Source organism: Anser cygnoides, chromosome 4 (assembly GCF_040182565.1).
Source record: "Anser cygnoides isolate HZ-2024a breed goose chromosome 4, Taihu_goose_T2T_genome, whole genome shotgun sequence".
In the NCBI taxonomy this organism is placed as follows: domain Eukaryota; kingdom Metazoa; phylum Chordata; class Aves; order Anseriformes; family Anatidae; genus Anser; species Anser cygnoides.
In genome coordinates this window covers 160,401-180,437 of record NC_089876.1, presented here as the reverse complement: position 1 = coordinate 180,437, position 20,037 = coordinate 160,401, and the positions used below count along the sequence as shown (strand labels likewise).

At 64.3% G+C, this 20,037-nt stretch overlaps 1 protein-coding gene across 5 annotated transcripts; it reads right to left on the bottom strand.

Annotated features, from left to right (window-relative positions):
- Nucleotides 1-402: 402 nt before the first annotated feature.
- On the bottom strand, nt 403-19,967 carry LOXL3 (lysyl oxidase like 3). 5 transcript variants are annotated; one of them, XM_066996926.1, is made up of 16 exons: nt 19,518-19,967; nt 11,181-11,502; nt 10,438-10,601; nt 9,444-9,655; nt 8,916-8,969; nt 6,292-6,351; nt 5,821-6,040; nt 5,245-5,425; nt 4,850-5,004; nt 3,861-4,034; nt 3,180-3,342; nt 2,723-2,966; nt 2,157-2,272; nt 1,923-2,059; nt 1,283-1,394; nt 403-1,065 (listed from the first exon to the last, which is right to left on the bottom strand). In XM_066996926.1, the coding sequence occupies exons 1-16, from the start codon at nt 19,950-19,952 to the stop codon at nt 992-994; spliced, it is 2,823 nt and encodes a 940-aa protein (XP_066853027.1). In that variant the 5' UTR covers nt 19,953-19,967; the 3' UTR covers nt 403-991. The 5 variants fall into 5 exon arrangements, with proteins under 5 accessions (XP_066853027.1, XP_066853028.1, XP_066853030.1 ...); XM_066996927.1 differs by lacking the exon at nt 3,861-4,034 and adding an exon at nt 3,567-3,722; XM_066996929.1 differs by lacking the exon at nt 6,292-6,351.
- Nucleotides 19,968-20,037: the final 70 nt, after the last annotated feature.

Below are 20,037 nucleotides of genomic sequence, written 5' to 3'. Positions count from 1 at the left end.
AGTCCCTGTGGGGCTGCTGCCCACCGAGGCAGCCCAGCTCTGCTGTGAGCTTGCACTCCCTGCGGTTCACAGCCCTGCGGGGCTGGTGGAAGGTCATGCTGCTTGGCATTCCTGCTACATGACATCTGCGTTGCATCTGGCACGGGGGAAACGGCGCTTCACCACATCCATGCTGCGCCAGGGTGGCCCCATCTGCTCCCGCTGGTGCGGGCCTCCAGCAGCTCTGTGGGGCTGCGTGGGGCCGGGGCTGCGTGGGGCCGGGGCCGCTGCTGCGGGCTCCGGCAGCCCCTTCCTCCCCCCTGTGCGGGGGCAGCTCCCACACACCATGCCAGGCAGCCTGGCCATGCTTTACCCTTGACTTACCAGGCTCTTCTTCCCACCCCAGAGAGGAGCCAGCACCCCTTGGGGAAATAGAACAGACAACTTTATCAAGAAAATAAAATTACAACTAAGGAATGAGTGTGGGAGCTGCTGCTGGGCAGCCAGAGGCAGCACTGCCAGTGCAGGGCGGCCACAGCGTCCTGGGGAACAAGGGGCTCCTGGGGCATGACAGAGGCTGGCCCTGAGCAGGGGGGGTCCCCAGGTGGGCAGTGGATCCTGGTGCCAGCAGAGGGCAGAGCCCCAGAGAAGGCAGCTCAGGGCGAGAGGAACTGGGCCGGGGGAGCAGGAGGGGGTGCAGTGGGGTGGTGGGGACAGGGAGCGGGGGGAGCACGGTGTGGCAGGAGGGGGCGCGGGGCCTCCCCTGACCGTGCCATGGTGCCGCAGCCCAGGAAGGGGGTGCAGCGTCCGGCCAGTGTTTGGGGCAGTGCCCCGGGCCGCCGGTGCCTCCAGCCCTGGCTCCCCGGCGGTGAGTCCTGGGCAGCCCCCAGAGCGGTGCAGGGCTCAGAGGTGTTGGGGGCAAGCCCCCCACCGGCCCCGCAGCAGCTTCCTCCTGCACGTGTGGGGCGGAGGAGGGAGATGCCCATCTCCCCGGGGCTCCTGCGTCTGGGCCCTACGAGATCTGGTTGTTCAGCTGGCCCGGGTACTGCTCAAACCGCTTGCTGGCCTCCTCGCTGAGCGCGTCGCCTGGCGGCAGAGGACAAGAGCTGTCAGCTCCAGTGCTGTCCTGCCAGCGCCTCCGCCCTTCCCCAGCCACCCCCAGCACCCCAGTCCCTGCCCCCCACACCTGCCCGTGCCCCGCAGCCTGCCCCCAGCCCTTACTGCCCCGTCTCGGTCCCCCCCAGGACACCCCCAGCCCCACCGTGCCCTCGCTCCAGCCCATGCCGCGTCCCTGGGCCGTTACCGATGTGGCAGCTGTGCACCCAGATACGGTGCCCGTCGTACTTGCAGTTGCATTTCATGGCGTTGTTGGTGAAGTCGCTCTCTGCCACCTCGAAGTTGGGGTTAATCACGACCTGTGGGGCACTGACAGTGAGGCGCTGCGGGCCCCTGCCCCACGCCCTGCAGCCCCGCACCGCATCAGCTTGGCCCTCCCAGCCCGGCGTAGCTGCTGCCCGGGGTACGGCCCCGGCACGGCCCTGTCCCCCCAGCCCCAGCAGGGCTCGTCTCCCTGGCCACAGTGGGATGTGCTGGAGGGCTCTGAGGAGCTGGTGGCCCTGTCACTGCGCCCCATGTCCCCAAGAGCAACATTCCTTTGCGCAAGAAATGGCTTTCAGGCTGCAGCAAGCCTGAGCGGGTTCCACATGAGCCCTGCACGACTCCAGGCCCTGGGATAGGCACAGTCCCTCCGTGCCATGGCTCCTGGGGCCAGGCACCCTATCCACAGAAGGGCCAGCAGCGTGCTGAGGACCACGGGGCAGAGGCAAGCTCCAGAGCCCTCCTAGCCCCACGGCACAGCCCATGCTGGGTGGTCTCTTCAGCATGTCCTATGCAGTACTGCTCAGGGGGGGGTGTGAGAGGGGCGGGGGGCACAGCCGCAGCACCTGCAGGATGTAGTTGCCAGGCTTGACATCAGTGATGTCGATCCACTGGCAGTCGATGTCGTGCCGGTACAGGTCCCAGCAGCCCACCGTGATGCCCTGCTCCCCGAAGTTGGCACACTCGTACCGCTTGGCCACATCTGCAGGCAAGAAGCGAGCACGGCTCATCCCTGCTGCAGCCCCCTGCACAGAGGGGGACATGGCAGGGACAGTGCCCCACAGCCTTGCAGTGCCCACCTTCTTCACACTCTGTGTCCTCAAGGCAGAAGCTGGCCTTGTGGCCCTCTGCCACCTTGGTGCCATTGGGAGTCAGGATGTCGTAGTGGGTGAAAATGTCCATGCTGTGGTAGTGCCTGTGAGAGAGCCCGCAGCGCTCTTCTGCACCAGTGCAACCCTCAGGGAGGGCCAGAGGTGGAGGGGGCAGCTGAGGAAACCCACGGAGCAAGCAGGAGACAGGTCCCCGCCTGCCTGTCCCTCAGTGCTTGGGAAGGTCCCCACTGCGAGCACTGCGAGGCTAGGGCAGAGCTCAGCCTTGCCCTGGGATGGGACACGGCTGTCCCCAGCCAGGTGGCCCCGGCAAGGGGAGGCTCAGCCCCTGCACAGCCTGCAGCCCCGTCCTTGCCCCCCGACACCCCCAGCCCCAACACCGCTATTCAGGGTCAGCCCTGAGCCAAACTGGGGAAAATGACCCCTGGCAGCACAGGTCCCGACGCCGCCCTCCCCCTGCCCACCAGCAGCACCACCGCCCTCCTGCCGCCTGCAGCCCCGGCCCAGGCCGTTCCCTGCCCGCGCCACGCACGCACCGGTGGCACTCGTGCCAGACCCAGGAGTGGCGGCCAGCCTTGGGGCGGAAGTCGGCACGGCCGTTGTTGTGGATCTGGGAGGAGAAGCGGAGCAGGCGGCGGTGCCCGTAGGGCCAGTTGGCCAGGCGGGCCGAGCTGGAGAGGCAGTTCTCCTCGGCGGCACAGTACAGCATGTGCAGCGGCCGGTCCTCAATGTACGCCGTCTCCTGCACCAGCGGCGCATGCAGCAGCAGGTCGGAGGCGGCTGGGGAGCAGGCAGTGGCTCAGGGACGGCTGGACGCACCGCTGCTCAGCGCAAGCAGGGCTGAGCCAGCCAGGTGAATGCGTCCCCACCCCATCAGCCGGCACGGGCCGACCCCACAGCCCCCACCACCTGCAGAGCCCCTTGCCCACAGCCTCTTTCCCTGCAGCCCCTGGCCCCGCGGCCCCGTTGCCCACAGTCCCCATGAGCGCTCACTCTCAGAGCAGATGACGCCTGCGGCGAAGCGCGTGCCCGTGTTCCTGCAGTTCAGGCTGCTGCCGTGGTGCTGGCAGTGGCTCAGGGACATCTCATGGCCAGCACACTTCACACCGCTCAGCACCATCTCCGTCACGTTGCTGGCATCCCAGTACCACGTCTCCTGGGTTGGGTGAGACAGGCTGGGCCAAATGCTGTGGGTGCCCCGGCTCAGACGCACCCTGCCCCGGTACACCCCGCCCGCCCGCCCAGGCTGCCCCCACAGGTCCTATCGCGTGGCACAGAGGGGTCACGTCCCATCACCCCTCTCAGCCCCGGGGCCATCAGGGAAGCGCCGGTGTCTGTGCTTGCCGGGGCATCACCAGGCGCCTCCCTGCCGGCACCTACCGTCACCGCGTGCAGGGAGTAGCCCAGGCCAAGCTGGCGGCAGGCCACCATGGCCTCTTTGGTGGTCCAGCCATCGCTGCACACCGTGCCCCACTTACTGCCGCGCTTCACCTCCACGCGGCCCTCGAACGCCGTCCTCCCGCCGGCTAGGCGGATCTGTGGGGAAGTCCTGGGGCCGTGAGCACGCACCCCACACTGCACCGCCCCCCGCCACGTCCCCGTCCCCGTCCCTGTCCCCGCGGAGCAGTGGTGGTGGCGGCTCGCTGCCCTGGCCAAGCTGGCACTAGCACCTACTTGTAAGCCGTGGTTAGCGAATCCCAGACCCAGCTGGCGACAGACCACCATCGCCTCCAGCGTACCCCAGCCTTCGCCGCAGACCAGACCCCAGCGGAGCTCGTCCCCGTCGCCAGCCCCCACCGCCACCTCGACCCGCCCCTCGAAGCGGCTCCGACCCCCGCTCAGCCGAATCTGCAGAGAAAGGCAGTGGCAGTGTCATCGGCATCACGAGCGATGCTCCTGCTGCTGGGGCTGCGTCCCACAGCGCATCCTGCCCAGGCACCCAGGCAGCCGGGGCCGCGCGGCAGCACCTGGATGGGCCCCGGGGCCAGGGCGGCACGTCAAGGAGGAGGAGGCAGCCAGGAGCTGAGCAGAGCCAGGCACAACTTTTGGTGAGCTGGGAACTCACCAAAAATGGCAGTTTTGGGGCCAAGACTTTGTGGGTTTGGGAAGTGTGTACCAAAGCAGGGAAAAGGATTCATTTCAAAATGCATTCTCATTTCAGAAATGACAGGCGTGAGAGTGTTAAAAAGGTTAAAAAGCCCAAAGTGGATGAAATGAGACGCTAGGTCAAAGAGGATGGTGCTGCTCCATTTGCTCATTTCATCGTCAGTTAAAAAAAAAATCTCTCTACTTGGCCCACAGCGATTTTTTTTCAGGTGCTTCAGCAGGGAGCAGCTGCCCCACACCACTGAGCAGGGGGCACCACAGAGCCCTCAGAGCCCCCAGGGGGCCTCCCTTCCACCCCCCAACTCACAGGGGCAGTTTGGGACTCCAGTCCCCAGAAATCCCCAACCCCCCCAGGGCAGCCCTTTCCCCAGACCGGGGGAAACAACGGCTGCAATGGGGTGCAGTACAGGACAGACGAGGGGACATCCTATGTCAGGTCCCATGGGCTCCCCGGGCTCAGCAGGTGACACAGACACCGCTGTGGTCCCTCAGCCCCCCACTCCAGGGCCCCGATGCCAGGAACCCCACGGCTGTGCAGCCCCCACCACAACACACACCAGGTTCTCATAGCCCATGTAGGGGATGTTGCAGCGGACGGCTGCATCCTCCGTGTGCTTGCAGTCCTCCTGCGTGATGTTCTTGAAGGGGCAGCTCCAGAGGGACTTCTCGGTGCCCAGGCACTGCACCTCGTTCAGGTGGATAGGCCCTGTCCCTGCGGAGGAACGGCAGGGCTCAGCGCCCAGCCGCACGAGGACACCATCCCCTCCCTGCAGCTGCCCTTGCCCCCCTCCCAGCACAGCCCTGCCCTCCCCAAAGGACCGAGCGGCTGCAGTCCCCCGGGATGCTCAGGGCAAGCCCTGCACCACATGCTGCCCGCAGCTGCAGGGACAGGCCTGGCTGTGGCTCGCCCAGCGCGGCCATCTGAAGGCGATGCCTGGCCCAGGACCCTCACCTTGGCCCATGCGTGCCCCAGTGAGGGCTTCCTTGGCGCTGCCAAAACCCAGCTCGCGGCACACCACGCTGGCTGACAGCAGGTTCCAGCGGTCATCGCAGACTGTGCCCCACTCGCTGCTCTTGAGCACCTCGACACGGCCCTCCCCGGCCTTCGCACCTCCCTTCAGCCGGATCCGCAGCTGTGGGGGAGTGGGGTAAGGGCGCAGCGGGGGACACCGTGGTGTGGCACGGTGCGGCACAGCACGGCAGGGGACACCGTGGTGTGGCACGGTGCGGCATAGCACGGCAGGCACGGTGCGGCACAACGCGGCGCAGCACAGTGTGGCATGGCACAGCAGAGCACGGCACCGTGTGGCGTGGCACAGCAGCGTGCCATGGCACAGCACAGTGCAGCACAGAGGTGACTGTGACATGCAGGGACAGAACGCTGTCCCCACCTCCTGCCGATCCTACGGATCAGTCACCCAGGGACACTGCACCCCTGCTCTTGGCCCAGCCAGGGGCTCAGAGCCCTGCAACAGGGCAGTGGCCGCTGTGGCCCCACAGCACCGCACATCCACCCTGCAGGGCTCACCTGGCCCTGCTGCTGCTGGCGCTGCTTCTTCTTGTGGGTGCTGCCAGAGGTGAAGAGGGGCCCAGGCAGGCAGCTGACAACGGCGGGCATGCCGGCCCCGCAGGCTGTGGAGGTGTTGCCCTGGTAGAACTGGAAGGTGCACATGGAGAGGTGCACCTCCGTCCCCGTGCAGGACACGGAGTGCAGGCGGTAGTTGAGCTGCTGCCGCTCCGCAAACAGCCTGCAAGGAGAGAGCACAGCCTGCGTCACAGCCACCGGGAGCGGAGGTGTCGGCGGCCGCCCCACCTGCGGCTGCACCGTCCCTGCCCCTCGCTCCATCCCCTGGCTCCATCCCCGGTGGGATGCGCTGTGCCCCTGGGGCGCCCAACCCTCGCCGGCCCTGCCCCTGTCCCAGCAGCACAGGGACACGCGTGGCTCCAGCAGCGCTGAGCGGGGCTCCAGGCACTCGGGCTCCCCACTGGAGCCATTTACCTCTTCCTGGACCCTACGTCCTCCCTGCGCTTTTGTTTAGGCTGAGATTTGGAGGCCAGCCTGGAAAACAGAAAACAACCATCAAGGAGCCCGGGGCCCCAGGCTGTCACCTCTCCCTGGAGACTGAGCTTGGCATGCGTGCCCCTGGTGAGCCTCATGCACGTCCACTTCGTGTCATGCGTGGGTGCAATGGCATCATCTGCTGCCAGCAATATGACACAACTGCCCTCCACAGCAATGATGCAGTTTCCTGCCCACATCCCGCCAGGAAACTGTGACAGATGCAGCCACATCCCGTGCTGCTTTTTACACACAGCAGAAGATCAAACACCGGTGGCAATGATTTGATCTGTCAGGTGCAAGTGAGGTATGCCCCTGTCCTCATCCAGACACCAGACAACATCACTGTGCTTTGCTCCAAGGGGAGCAGGACACCTAGCAAGCATGGCGCCGAGCTAGCGGTGCATGTGGACAGTGCTCTCCCCGAAGCCACGGGGATGGTGAGACGCTCTGCGAGCTCACCGCACCCAGCTTCAGCGTGGGGAGTACCCTGGGTTCACACTGAGCAGTGCAGAGAAAACCATAGGATGCTGGTATGTTGTTTGTAACCCCCACACCCCCAGAAATGCTTTGTTTTGCTTGGTGGGGAGGAGGACGCTGAGCATGGCCAAATCCCCAGGGACCACAAGGAGAAAAGAGTGACAAAACATGGCAGGGGACTGCAAGCTCCCCAGAAACTAGGGATAAGGCAAAATCAAGCCTGGCAGCTGTCCTGCCAGCCCGCAGCACATCAGTGTCAGCCCACGCAGCCCAGTGAGCCCCGTGACACAGCACGGGACAGTCAGGACAAGGGTTCACACAAATGTCCAGAGGACATCAGCACCCATCAGCACTCCTGAGACCACAGGTAGATCCTGCGCCCAGTTCTGGGTCTCCTGATACAAGAAAAATATCAGCAATTGGAGCGAGCCCTGCAGACAGCACCGGGACAGCCAGGGACTGGCGGAGAAATGGGAAGCTGGGCTGCTGCAGCCTGGGGATGATTTAGCTCCAGGGGCTCAGGCAGCCCCCAACTTGCACCCACAAAGGGCTGTCAGGGAGCCAGAGACAGGCTCTTCACAGCTGCCAAAGACAGGTGCACAAGGGAAAGCAGGCAAAATTTGCAAGAAGAGTGTCACACTAGATGTAAGGAAAACTTTCTCCCCATGAGGGCCGTTCAGCATCAGAGCAGAGTCCACACGGCTGCAGGATCTCTGTCCTTGTTGTCTTTCAAAAGCCAGCTGGATGAAGCCCTGAGCCAGCCCACAGCGCTGCAGGAGAGGTTGGACCAGAACCCCGAGGTCCCTTCCAGCCGTCACCCCACACAGGCTGCAGACGTGCAGCCTGAACAGCTCAGCCCAGGCAGACCAGAGCTTGGCTCCTGTGGCAGGCAGAGGAAAGGGAGCGGATCGCTGCTTACAGACGTGGCGCAGCACTTCGCCCAGTGCCACGTGGATAATGCCCGCTCAGTGGAAAAGAGGTAGTGGGCATCAACCAGACAAAGCAGCAACAGCAAGTTGCAGCAAGAGGGACGTGTGAGTGGGGCTTTGAGGAGACCCTCACAGGCTGACCCCATCTGGATTCCCACCACCAGCGCAGGCAGAGCTACAGGAGCTGGGGAGGGTGCCCATCGATGACACAGTGCTGGGAAGTCACAGTGAAGGACTCGGGATGGGTCAAGAGCACACGGGGCACCTTCAGCACCAGGGGGATGGTGGTACCGAGCTGAAGCGGGGCAGGGGCAGAGCAGCTTCTCCACATGATGGTCTCAAGTGAGAGGTACCATGCAACAGCCCAGGGAGGATGGGCTTTGGATGTAGCTTGGGTCTCTGCACCCACTACCAAATCCGTCAGCAGCAGTGCAGGGCCAGAGGGAAAGGGCAGCCAGACTGTCCCTGGGGTCAGGCAGAATGGCAGCAAGAGCGAGTGGGCAGACGGTGCAAGAGATCCCGGGCAGGTGCAGCACCTGGGACAAGACCTACCAAACCATGACCGTCAGCCCAGTGCCCAGCACTACCAGCACCGCCATGCCCACTGCCCTGGTGCCCAGCACTACCACCATGGCTGAGCAAGCACTTCAATGCCCGTGCCATCCCACCCAATGGGGAATAGGGAAGTGCGCAGCCTTTCCAGCTTCCCCACTGCAGCTTTCTACAGAAAGCAGCCCATTCCTGCAGCCCACCCTCCCTATCCACCAGGAGAGAGAGCTCCTTTCCGAGGCCTCCCTGTCCCTGCAGGGCTGCAGCACAGTGCACCACAGCCCTCCCCATGCCTTCCACCAGGACCCTGCCCACAACGGGTCTGCCCTGCAGACACAGACCCTGCCCATTGTGCAGGACAAGGCTGCTCTGCCTGGGGCACCAGCAGCCTAGGAGAAAGAGCATCTCTCATGGGGGACAGGGGACCCCAGTGCGCCCAGACAGGTCCCACTGGAGTGGGCTCTTCCTGCCCAGCACACCACAGGCCCTCAGTCTGCTCTGTCCAGATCCGCTCATGCCAGGATCCACTCGGACTGCAGAGACTGGTGGGACAGGGCAGCCCGGTGCTGCCCAGGGCTCAGCAGACAGGGCGCCCCAGCCCCTTACCTGCTGCCCGGCCTTGGGCTCTGTCCCTTTGTCCTGGCTGCACGCTTCAACCGCCTGCAGGAGCAACACCCTGGCTGTGCGGTGAGGGGTGCGCACAGTGCTGGGCACTGCACCGCGGGCGGCGCACCCACACCCGGGCCCCTCCCTTGAGCCACGGTGCTGTGGCCTCATCCCTGCCTGGCTCACGACAAACCGCCCCGGGCACAGGGACCCCCGCACTCCCTATGAGAGGGAAATGTGGAGGTGCACCACTGTTGGGGAGCAAAACTTGACCTCTTGGTCAGGCTCTGCAGTGGTGCATGGGGAGACTGGTGGCCCCCAGACGTGCCACAGACCCCCAGCTTGGTTAGCAAGTGCCCAAATGGCCCATGGAGCTAGGGCTGGGTGAACTGCAGGGACAGGAGGGATGCTGGGGAGCCTCAATGCCCAACAGCATGTTCCCGACTGTCCCCCCAGCACTGCTCCTGGCATCCCCCAGTGCTGCTCCAACACCCCAGCCACACGGGACTCCTTGCCAGCCCCACTCACTTGTAGAAGTTCCTGTTCACCTTCTTCTCTGCAGGGAAGCCCATCATGCCACAGATGACACGGCTGTTCTTGGTGTCCCAGCCCTCATCGCAGATCTGTGCCCAGCCATCCTTGTAGCGCACCTCCACGATGCCCTCTGTCACCGGCAGCCGCCGCCGGGCCCCTGACACCACCGGCCGCAGACGAACCTCCTCCACGTGGCTCTGCTCTGTCTGCAGGGCATGGGTCACCCCAGGCTTGCTTGGCACCCCTGGGCCCCCGCTCCCTGCCAGCCCAAGGACGCCCTGCAGGAGGGGGTTCCCCAGACCCATGTGGGGAACAGGGACAGGACGGTCCCATCTCCAGCGGCCCAGGGTAGCCAAGTACTTATCCCTGTCCCTGGTCCCTCAGGTCTAATTCCAGGACTGCAGCCGGGAGAGCCAGTGCTGCCATCCGTTCACCTAGGAACCTTGTATCCAGACCCCAGCCCAGGCACCCTCCCAGGGCAGGATAGCAGCACAGGGCGCTGGATGCTGGGCACAGCCTGCAGGACATGGCTCCAGCATCCCTCTCTTGGTGAGACCCCAGCCAGCGCATGCCCAGAGCTGCGCCATGTCCCCGCACCCAAGGTGTGGTCTGAGAAACAGCCTGGAAGAGAGATAGAGGGGAGCGGCCACACGTGCCAGCAGAGCGCAGCATGCATGAGCAGGTCTGGGACCAGGGCCCCTGGCAGACAGGAGACAGGGGCATACAGTCTGTAGGGGCACAGGACAGCCCCCGTGGCCTGCAGATGCCACGAGGGAAGGAGCAGCTCAGGATGCCCAGGGGATGCTGTGGCAGTACTGCACTCCACGTGGGGCAGGGGCAGGATTTGCCTGCTGCAGGGCTGCGCACCGCAGCCCCTCCTCCCCACCGGCAGGCACAGACGCCTGCCGGGCTGCAGTGAGGAAGCTGCCCCCGACCAGGCAGGGAGGTCAAAAGCCAGGCAGGGCCGCCCCAGACACAGCACCCTCACCTCAATGACGTTGGAGTCCTTGAAGCCTGGGATGCGCTCATCCTTGCAGATGACACCTGCGTCTTCCTCGTGGCTGCAGTCACTGTTCCCCCAGCCCCGGTGTTTGCAGTCCCCAATGCTCTTCTCACCTCCCGCACAATTCACGTTATCCAGCCAGATCCGCCCTGCCACATGCCAGGGCCAGAGGTGAGAGGGGACCGACCCCATGCAGCAGCCCCCAGGAGCAGGGAGGGTGCCCGCTGCGCACGGCCAGGGCCACGCAGGCATGTAGCAGGCACGAGGGTAGGACACTAGTTGGACACGAGGCTGGGGCAGCCCTCCCCTGGCACAAAGCTGGGGCCAGACATGCAACGAGGGAAAGCCTGAGTGTGGGAGCAGCTGGTGGGGAGTCTCCACAGTGCCTGCATGTAGCACACATCCTGGGGCCTGTACGGCATCTCGCCTGCACACAGCAGCCTGCTGCACCTCTGCACGTGCCCTCACCGGCGCAGCCCTGCAGCCACCTGCACCATGCAGGGCATGCACAGCCCACTGTTGTAGTGCATGCATACATCCTCCCTAAGTGCTGGGGACACACATGCACATGCACACGTGGAGCTTCCCAGTCTGCTTTGCACATGCACACACATGCAGGCGCACACACACGAGGACAGTCACGCTGCCAGGCACTCTGCAGACACGGGGCCCTGCTGGTCCCCACACCAGCCTAGTGCAGCACCTCTGCACTAGGCTGCGCCTCTTACCGACGCCTTTGCCGTACTTGGCGCTGTGGGCCCAGCCGGTGGCAGCCACGAAGCCAAGGTGCCGGCACAGCACGTGCGCGTTGGCCAGCGTGAAGTCGTCGTCGCAGATGGTGCCCCATTCATCGTTGTAGAAGACCTCGACGCGGCCCTCGTTGTGCTTGCGTGGGTAGCCAGCCAGGCGAAACTTCAGCTGGGGCGCGGGGCTGCGCGTGGGGCCCGGAGGGGTGGGCTGGGCGCTGCCCCCCCCCAGCCAGAGCACCCCCAGCAGCACCAGCAGCTCCTGCCACGTCCACGTGCTGTGGTGTCCCATGGCGGCGTGGCCCTGCGTGGGGAGACAGCGTCAGGGCAGGCGGGAGAACCGCATCGTGCCGCAACACCAGCTCAGCCCGGCGCCGTGCGGTGAAATCCCCGCCCCTGCGCAGCTCTGCCGGGTGCCAGCACGCCCGTGTGCCCCGTCCCCAGCCGGGGACAGCCCCTGCCCACCGCCCGCCTGCACCCCCAGCCCCGTTGCCAGCCACAGCCCTGCCCGCCGCCCCCGGCCCCTCGCTGCGCTGTGCTGCCGGATCACATCTCCCGCACCGAGAACGACAGCAGATGTGCCAAGGGGCACGCGTCACCTCCAGAAAAGAAGGGGCACCGGCTGCTGCAGCAGAGGTGCTGGGACACGGCCAGGGAATGGGGTGGCCTGGCTGGGCTGGCCGTGGACCTCGGTACGCCACCGGCCGCACGGCAGCCGGGACTGGAGCTGCTGACCAAGGGGCTGCCAAGCCACGCTCCTGCCCACTGTCAGGAGCGACGCAACTGGAGCCGTTTACATCTCTCCCTGTGAGGCATTTTCTCCAGCCCTTCAATAACATTTGTGGCTCCCTGAGAATACCTGCGGGAGATGCGGTATTCCTGCATCAGCCTCGTTGACAAACAATGGTGAAAACATTTCTCTGTAAACCGCCTTCACCCTATTCCCACGTGTGCCGCCAGGGACCACCTTAACCCCCTCAGCACCACGCAGCCTGGGATCAGCATGCCTGTGCAGGCAGCACCAGCACTGCTCCAGGCCGGGCTGGCGGCGTGTTTGGCAGCACAGCACCAAGGCACGGCGAGCCTCCCGCCGCAGGGCTGCAGCCCCACAGCCTGCCCCCAGCCGGCCCGTTGCACAGTGCCCCCACTGCCTGGGAGCCCCTCCTGGGACAGGCCCAGCACCCAAACCCACTGGGAGCATATCCCACATGCCTCACTCACACGGGTTGTCTTTAGACAACATTCAAAGAATAAGGTTGAGCGTGCTCACCTAAAAGCTGGGGTGATTTCAGACTCTGATGTTTAGCTACAGGGCTCCGCAGAAGGGAAAGCAAATGCAAGCCCTGCACATGCTCCTTCCTCAGCCCGTGCGTCTCACAGACAAGCCCCATGGTGCCGGCACACTTCCTCTGCCAGCCACCGCCCTGTGCACCCCATCCCCTGCTCCCTCGCAGCTCCAGCGTGCCAGTTGGATGGAGCCACAGAGCTGTCAGAGCCCATTCCTTGGGGCGAGATACATCCCTGTGCTGCACTGGGACAATCGCCCTGGGCCTTGCCACCAGCACTGAGCCTGGGCTCAGGGATGGCCCCACAGCCCCGTGTCCAACCATGGGATAGGTTTTCTATGGGAATCGGCCCTGCTCCTGCTCTGTCATGCTTCTCTTTGCCAGGTTACGGAGGCCAGGTCACCACTCCAGCCTCCAGCGACTCCTGAACACGAAGCAGGGACAGGCAGACAAACCCTTCCCTGTGCCCATTGCCCCGACACAGCCCCCTGCCGCCTCCTGCCCCTTCGGGCTGGGACACCACCAGCACAGTGCCAGCGAGTCCCAGTGCCTGCAGGGACGTGCGAGGAGGGAGGGCGAGGGCAAGGGGACCAACAGCACCGGTCCACGGCCAGTGCAGAAGTTGCAGCAGGAAGATGCCGACCCCTGTGGGGCAATCGCATCAACTCCGGCCCTGCTCTTTCCTCTGTCACATCCTGGGGCATGGGGGACACAGCAGCACTGACAGGGACAGCAACAGGCACTGGGGGTCAGGAATGCGCCCTGCGAGCCCTTGGGTTTGCAGTGGCTGGCTCTGGGCTACCCGTACCTCGGCTGCCTGCTTTGGCATTGCAAGAACAAAGAGAAGCCCAGCAGGAAGCATATTTGTGGGCAGGCAGCAGGGAAACGCTTTGCTGAACCTTTTAATCAGCCTGTTAGGCAGGAGAAAGGGGAGGGCAGGCACAAAGGGCCATCCCAGCCCTGCCAGCGGGGGCAGGCAGGGCAGGAGTGCTCCAGCCGTGTTTCTGCTCTGCCTGGAAAGCAGCGAGGGGATCAGTTTAACATCTCACAGCAGTAATAAAACGCTTCTTATTCTGTGCATCAGTCAGAGGGGACATCCTGTCCTTCCCAAGTGAAGCAATGTAAATCTACAGAGCTAGGCTGCGCCACACGTCACACACAAGTACTTGCCAGCAAGTCTGGGCCCTCTCAGTGCTAATTTTAACTCACCTGGGGAGACTGTGGAATCTGCAAGCACACGTGGAGCTAAAGCTTCCCCCACACTTGCACTGAATGAGGCAGGCGATCTCTGCTGGTGCTGACTGCAGGCTGCTTTGTGATGGGGCCAATACAATGCCAAAGGGCAGCAGCACAATTAATGCCAATCTCCACAGTTCTGCAGAAATAGTCCATGTCACAAAGCTGGTGTGACCTTTTATGAGATCACAGGTTTGGTTAATTGAAGTAACTGTGTTGATACAACAGGCTGAGACTGGAAGGCATTCGATTCATCTTGCATGACCTTTTAATGAAAGATTAGCACTCAACAAAATCAGTGCACCTTCTGCTAAGTGGATTAAAACTGGACACCTGCTGTAACTAAAATGTGGTTACAACTGGAAAGTCACCATTCAGTGGGCTCTCTGGTGAGGATCACATGCTTTTCAAAAGCAGAACCATGTCTGAAGGAGAGAAAAAGTCCTCTCCTGGTACAGTCTGCAAAGACAGAAATGGGCAGAGTGTGTAGGTGGGGACAGACCTGGGCGGCCTGGCAAAATGGCGTCACATAGACTATACTCTTGTCTAGAAAGAAATGTAAGGCCATGCACTCAAGAACAAAGCATGCAGGATCAGAGACCAGAACACAGCACACAGGAAAGTGCTCAGTCTGTCTGGACCGGGCACTGGTGCCATGGCAAGCACCCAGTGCCACCGAGTCGCAGCAGTGCTACCACAGGACCTGGTACACTTGCTATTGACAGGATTGCTGAAGCCGCCGGCCTCCAGATTGGCTGGATGCGAGGTCTCAGCCCCAGCCCTGTGTTTGGGGATGTGGGGAAGCCCCACACAAGGCTGTCTGGGCACTGTGCGCTGCCAACGGGGCCGGCACTGGGAGATCCTCCACATCCTGACGCCATCAGTCAGGGCGAGAGCCATGCAGCGGCGCCAGGCCACGGCGAATGTCCCTCAGCCCAGACCCTGATGCCCACAGAAGCAGCAGGAGTGCCTTGGGACAGGGCGGGGATGCTCTGTTGCTTCCCTGTTGTGGTGCCCACAGCTCAGCCACCCCGTCTTTGCATTCAAAAGCTCTCTGTGGATTTGTCTTCCTCACAGTCCTTCAGTTGCTTCTGAACCTGCTTAAATCCTACCATCCCTCTCTGTATTAACCACAGCTCGCTGAAGGGGTCCCGCAGTCACCGTCTGCAGTGCTCCTGGGTCACCGCTGTCCTCTGCAGAGGCTCCAGCGTCCCCCTCCCTACTCGCTCCCCCTGCCTCAGCTCAGCCTGTCCTCAGCCCCTGCCACCTGCCCCCCTGCCCTGGTGAGGTCAGCACAGGCCTGCAGCACTTCCCACGCGCATCCAGGAGAGCGGTTCGGTTGGCAGCGTGGACTCCCTGGGGGAAAACGGAGCCAGTTTCCCACTTCTGTAACATCTCCCTCTCACAATGCCTCTCTGAGGCTCGGTATCACAGACATTGGGCTAACAGGGCTGGCGTTGTCCAGATCACTTTTTCCACTTTCTTAAATGCCAGCAGTGCATTTGCTCCTCCAGCATGGTGACACTGCCCTTTTTTCCTTGCTCACTGCAAGCTTTGCTCCCGGACCCAACTGCTGCTGTGGGAACAGGGAGTCCCCCGCCCTGCCCCAGGCAGCTGCGGCGCAGTCCCACAGGCTTCCAACGGGGCAGATCTGCACTCAGCACCTCCTGATTTCAAGCTCAGGCCCTTCCCTGCAGCTCCTGTCTCTGGATCACTGCAACCAGAGGGCCAGCCCTGACTCAGTCCAACAGGACCACAGTCCTGCCGGCTGGATCTGCTGCGGGCATGAGGTCTGTGCCAGGGCTGGGGGCTCTTTGGCAGGCACAGACAAGCCGGGGGTCCCCTGCACCCTGGAAGGGCTGATCTACCTGAGCAAGAGTCCTGAGGGGGCATCCCCCTCACTTCTCCATCTGGCCAGAGGAAGGGGCACCCCTTTGTCCAGCCTCCTTGCGGCTGGTGGAGGCCATGAGGGGACAGGCTGTTCGGTCCTGCTGGGAGCAAGGGGGGCTGCCACCCCTCCGGCTCAGGGGATGCTTGATGCAAGCAGCAGTACAAGGGGGTGTCAGGGAGGATGCTAGCTCTGCTCCTAAGGACCAGAGATCAGCATGAACCGCACACATCCACTGGAGAGCAGATGTGCAGACAGCTGGGGGCATGGACAGGCAACACCTGTGGGGAGGGTCGGGGGCCAAGAATTGCCTGGGACAGGGATGGGTGCCCTGGCTGCTGCTGTCACCCAGAAGCTGGGCACAATCCTGCCCAGACTCGCCTGCCCCAGGGCCCCGGGCACCCCACTGCTGGCTTCCGTCTGCAGCCACAAAGTCCCCTCTCTGACAGGGGTTTTGTGCAAGGCGCTTCTGCATTCCCCTGGCAGGTGAATGGGGCTCGGACACGCACCCAGCTGGGGGGATGGGCTGGCCCCCAGCAAGCACCAGCCATAGATGCTGGAGAGCAGCCCAGGTCCTTGTGACCGCCCAGAAAACCTCGGGAATCGCAAAATAACAGAATGGCTGAGGTTGGAAGGGACCTCTGGAGAGCACCTTGTCCAACCCCCCTGCCAAGCAGGATCACCCAGAGCACGTTGCGCAGCATCACATCCCGGTGGGTTTTGAATGTCTCCAGAGAAGGAGACTCCACAGCCTCTCTGGGCAACCTGTGCCAGTGCTCTGTCACTCTCCCAATAAAGAAATGTTTTCTCATATTCAGCTGGAACTTCACGTTTCAGTTTGTGCCGTTGCCTCTTGTCTGGCCCTGTCCTCCTGACAGACATTTATACACATAGATAAGATCCTCTCTTGGCCTTCTCTTCTCCAAGTTAACCAGGCCCAGCTCTCTCAGTCTCTTCTCATATGAGAGATGCTCCAGTCCCCTCATCGTCTTCGTAGCCCTCCACTGGACTCACTCCAGTAGCTCCATCTCCCTCTTGTACTGGCGAGCCCAGAACTGGACACTATACTCCAGTTGTGGCCTCACCAGGGCTGAGTAGAGGGGCAGGATCTCCTCCCTTGGCCTGCTGGCAACACTCATTGTAATGCACCCCAGGATAACATCAGCCTTCTTGGCCACAGGGGAGCATTGCTGCCTCATGGAATGTCCCAGCCAGGCATGTGCCAGGCCCCAACCCCTTCCTGGCATACAGCAGGGATGGAGCTGGTTGTGGGTACCTGAGTGCATCACAGAGCTGAGACCACAGGATCCACACCCCCAGCCCGGCTGCAGAGTCCCCTCTGTGCTGAGGGCAGCTCCATGTGGCAGCAGGAACCATGGCACTGCTTGACCTGCTCCCAGACCAGCCCCACCACTCTGCCCTTCCCGGCAAACAAGGGCTCCAGTGCCCCACAGGAGCTGCACTCCCTAGCCAGGTAGCCCCAGTTCCCTCAGCACGGCTGCGCTGCCCCAGCACAGGGGCTGTGCCCTCCAGGGGCTCAGCTGTACCAGCAGGGGCAAGCGGTGACAGCGAGGGAAACCCCAAGCACGGGGATGCTGGCTCCGAGGCTGTGCCATTCAGTACCCACCAGGCACTCGAACGGACCTTGATCTACCCCAGGAAAACCTCAGTGAATAGTAAACAGGCTTGGGAAGGAGCAGATGAAGCAGATATAGAGCAGGTCAGTGTGTTGGGTCCTCATGCATGCTGGCAGCCAAGTGCAGGTCACCTCCGTGGCACGGGGACAAGGTCCCAGGCAGCAGCAGCAGGGAAGGGCCAGGCTGGGGTGGCACCGCAGGGGTGGGCTCTCTCAGCAGTGCTGCACAGGAGGCCTGAGGCATGCACAGGGAGATGCAGCAAAGCAGGCACTGACAGACTGGAAGGACTCAGAAAAGAGCAGAGCAAATGACCGACGACCTGGGAAGCCCGCCAGGAGAAGGAGGAAGCAGCTCCCTCTGTTTACCCATCACTGGGAAGGTCAAGAGGTGACGGGATCACAATCTGCCGAGGCCCACGCCGGGACATCCCTGAGAGCAAAGGGTTGCGTCCCCAGCACAGGGGCAGGAGAAGGTCTGTTGGGTCCCATGGTTTCAGGCACTGGGCTCCGCTCCCTCCCCATCTCCCTGGGGCCCCAGCACACATAGGCCAGAGCCTGGCTTCCCGCACCGGCCCTTTCGCAATCCTGGCCGCCTGGACTGGCCTCCTTCGTTCTCCTGCTTCCCAGCAGCCCAGGGGTGCTGGAGCTGAGGGTTGTGACAGCCCTGCCTCGCTGGGGCAGGACCGGCTGGACCCGCCGGCAGGGACCCCACAGGATAGGAGGCACAGGAGAAGCACAGCCAAGTCCAGGGGCCCCAGGGCTCCCAGCTGAACTGCTCCCAGTGGCACCGAGGAACAACCCAGGGCCACCCCAGCAGCCCCACCACACTGGCAGGCTCGGTGACACCTCCCTACACCACCACCTCCTGGTGGGGCTCGTTGGGGGCTCGCTGCCCTTGGCTGACCAGAAAGAAGGCTGTGTGCCTGTTCCTGCTGTCCCACTGCATGTCCCTGTCCCAGGCGGTGATGGGGACACTGCTGTAGACACCACGCCCCGACTCTGTGGCTGTCCTGAGTGCCAGCTGGGGACAGAGCACCTGAGTGCACTCACCAGGTCCAGCGCACTGGTTCAAGCAGTCCTGAGCCCTTTGGACTGTCTGATGTCCCCTGTTCTGCTGTCAGCCTCTAAGCCAGGGCAGTACACAGCGCAGCTCTTTGCAGTTCCTAACACCACTGGGTTTCCCTGAGACACAGCAGGGAAACAGCTGCCAGCTCTGCTCTTGGCTCCTCTGGGCTCTGCAGGGGCAGGCAGGAGGGGAAGACCCCAAAGGAATGTGCAGATGCTGTAGCCATTGGCCACAGCCGCAACAGCCCAGCCAGGCTGGGAGGCAAACCACAGGTCTGGGGGGGCCAGGCACCGCAGGGCAGGGAACCAGCCATCTCAGAGCTACTGGGAGAGAGGAGACCTGCTCCGCTGCATGCCAACTCCTCTGGAGAGCAGCTGAGAGGATGCAGGACGTGCCCAGGCCCCCAGCCTTCAAGCCTCGCATCCCTTCGTCCTTCCTCTCTTCCAGCGAAGAAGCGAATTCCATCTTCATGGAAATCCTGAGTCTCCACCGCCCTTTGTAAACCACAGCTCAGCAAACGAGCCTCCTGAAGGCAGGCGCTGCTCAGCACGTTCAGGGCTACGCATGGCTGCGCAGCCCCGAGGCAGCACCCCGCTAACCTGCCGGATCTGATGGGCACCCCTTCCCCTTCCCCTTCCCCTTCCCCTTCCCCTTCCCAGCAAGCGCGTGGGGAACGCACGCCGCAGCCTGGCACAAACCCTTGCACCCCGCCAAACGCAGCCGCGGGGCACGGCGAACGTGACACAGCTCCCCCGCCGCCGGCACCGCGCACAAAGCAGGCTTTCTGTACCGGGTGCGGGGCACCCTCCGTGCGGCCGCCGGCAGGGGCAGCCCCCGCAGCACCGCACAGCCGCGCCGCGGAACCGGGGGTCGGGGACGGAGCTGGCGCGTCCCGCGCGGCCACGCAGCCCTCGCGCGGCACGGCCCCGCGCGGCCCCCGTTCGTCCCCCGCGCCGGCAGCCGCCCGGCCGCCCCCCGCCCGGCTCTGCAGCGCGCCTCGCGCCCCCGGCCCGCCGCCGCTCGCGCCGCGCCGGGATCCCCGCGCACGCCGCGAAGCCTCCCACGCGCGGCCCCTCCCGCGAGCTCCGGGGCCGCGCGGGGCGCCCCCGGCACCCGCGCCCAGCGCCGCGCCCGCCGCCCCCCGCGCGCCGGGCCGGTCCCGACCCGCGCTGCCCGCCCGCCCCGGGCCCCGGGCCCCGGGCCGTACCTCTCGTCCCCACGGGCTGCGCGGCTGCGGCGGCGCCGGGCGAGAGCGTCCAGCCGAGTGCCGGCGGGGCCGTGCCGAGCCGAGCCGAGCCGAGCCGAGCCGCCCCTCTCCGCCCCGGCCCGCCCCGCGCAGCGCCCCGGTGTCCGGGGCCGGCCCGTGCCGCCCCGCCGCCCCGGCCCCGCACGGACCGGCCCCGGCCCGGCGCCCCGCACGGATCCGGCCGCGGCGGGGCCCCGCTCCCCCGGGGGGCTCCGCTCCGGGGCCGGCACCGGACCCCGGCACGGGACCTCCAGCTCGGCCCTCTCCCTGCAGGGTCCCCGGCCTTGCGCCCCCGCCCCGCGAGCACCGCGCTCCCGGCGCAGCCCCCGGCGGACCCGGGGACGGGGACCGGGTGCAGACCCTCGCAGAGCAGCTCCCGGGCATGGAGCAGCGCATCCCGGTGAGGCACGGGGAAGGCCAGGGGCTGCCCGAGCCCCGCCTCTGCTCCGGGTCCCTCTGCCACCCAGCCTCCTCCTCGACC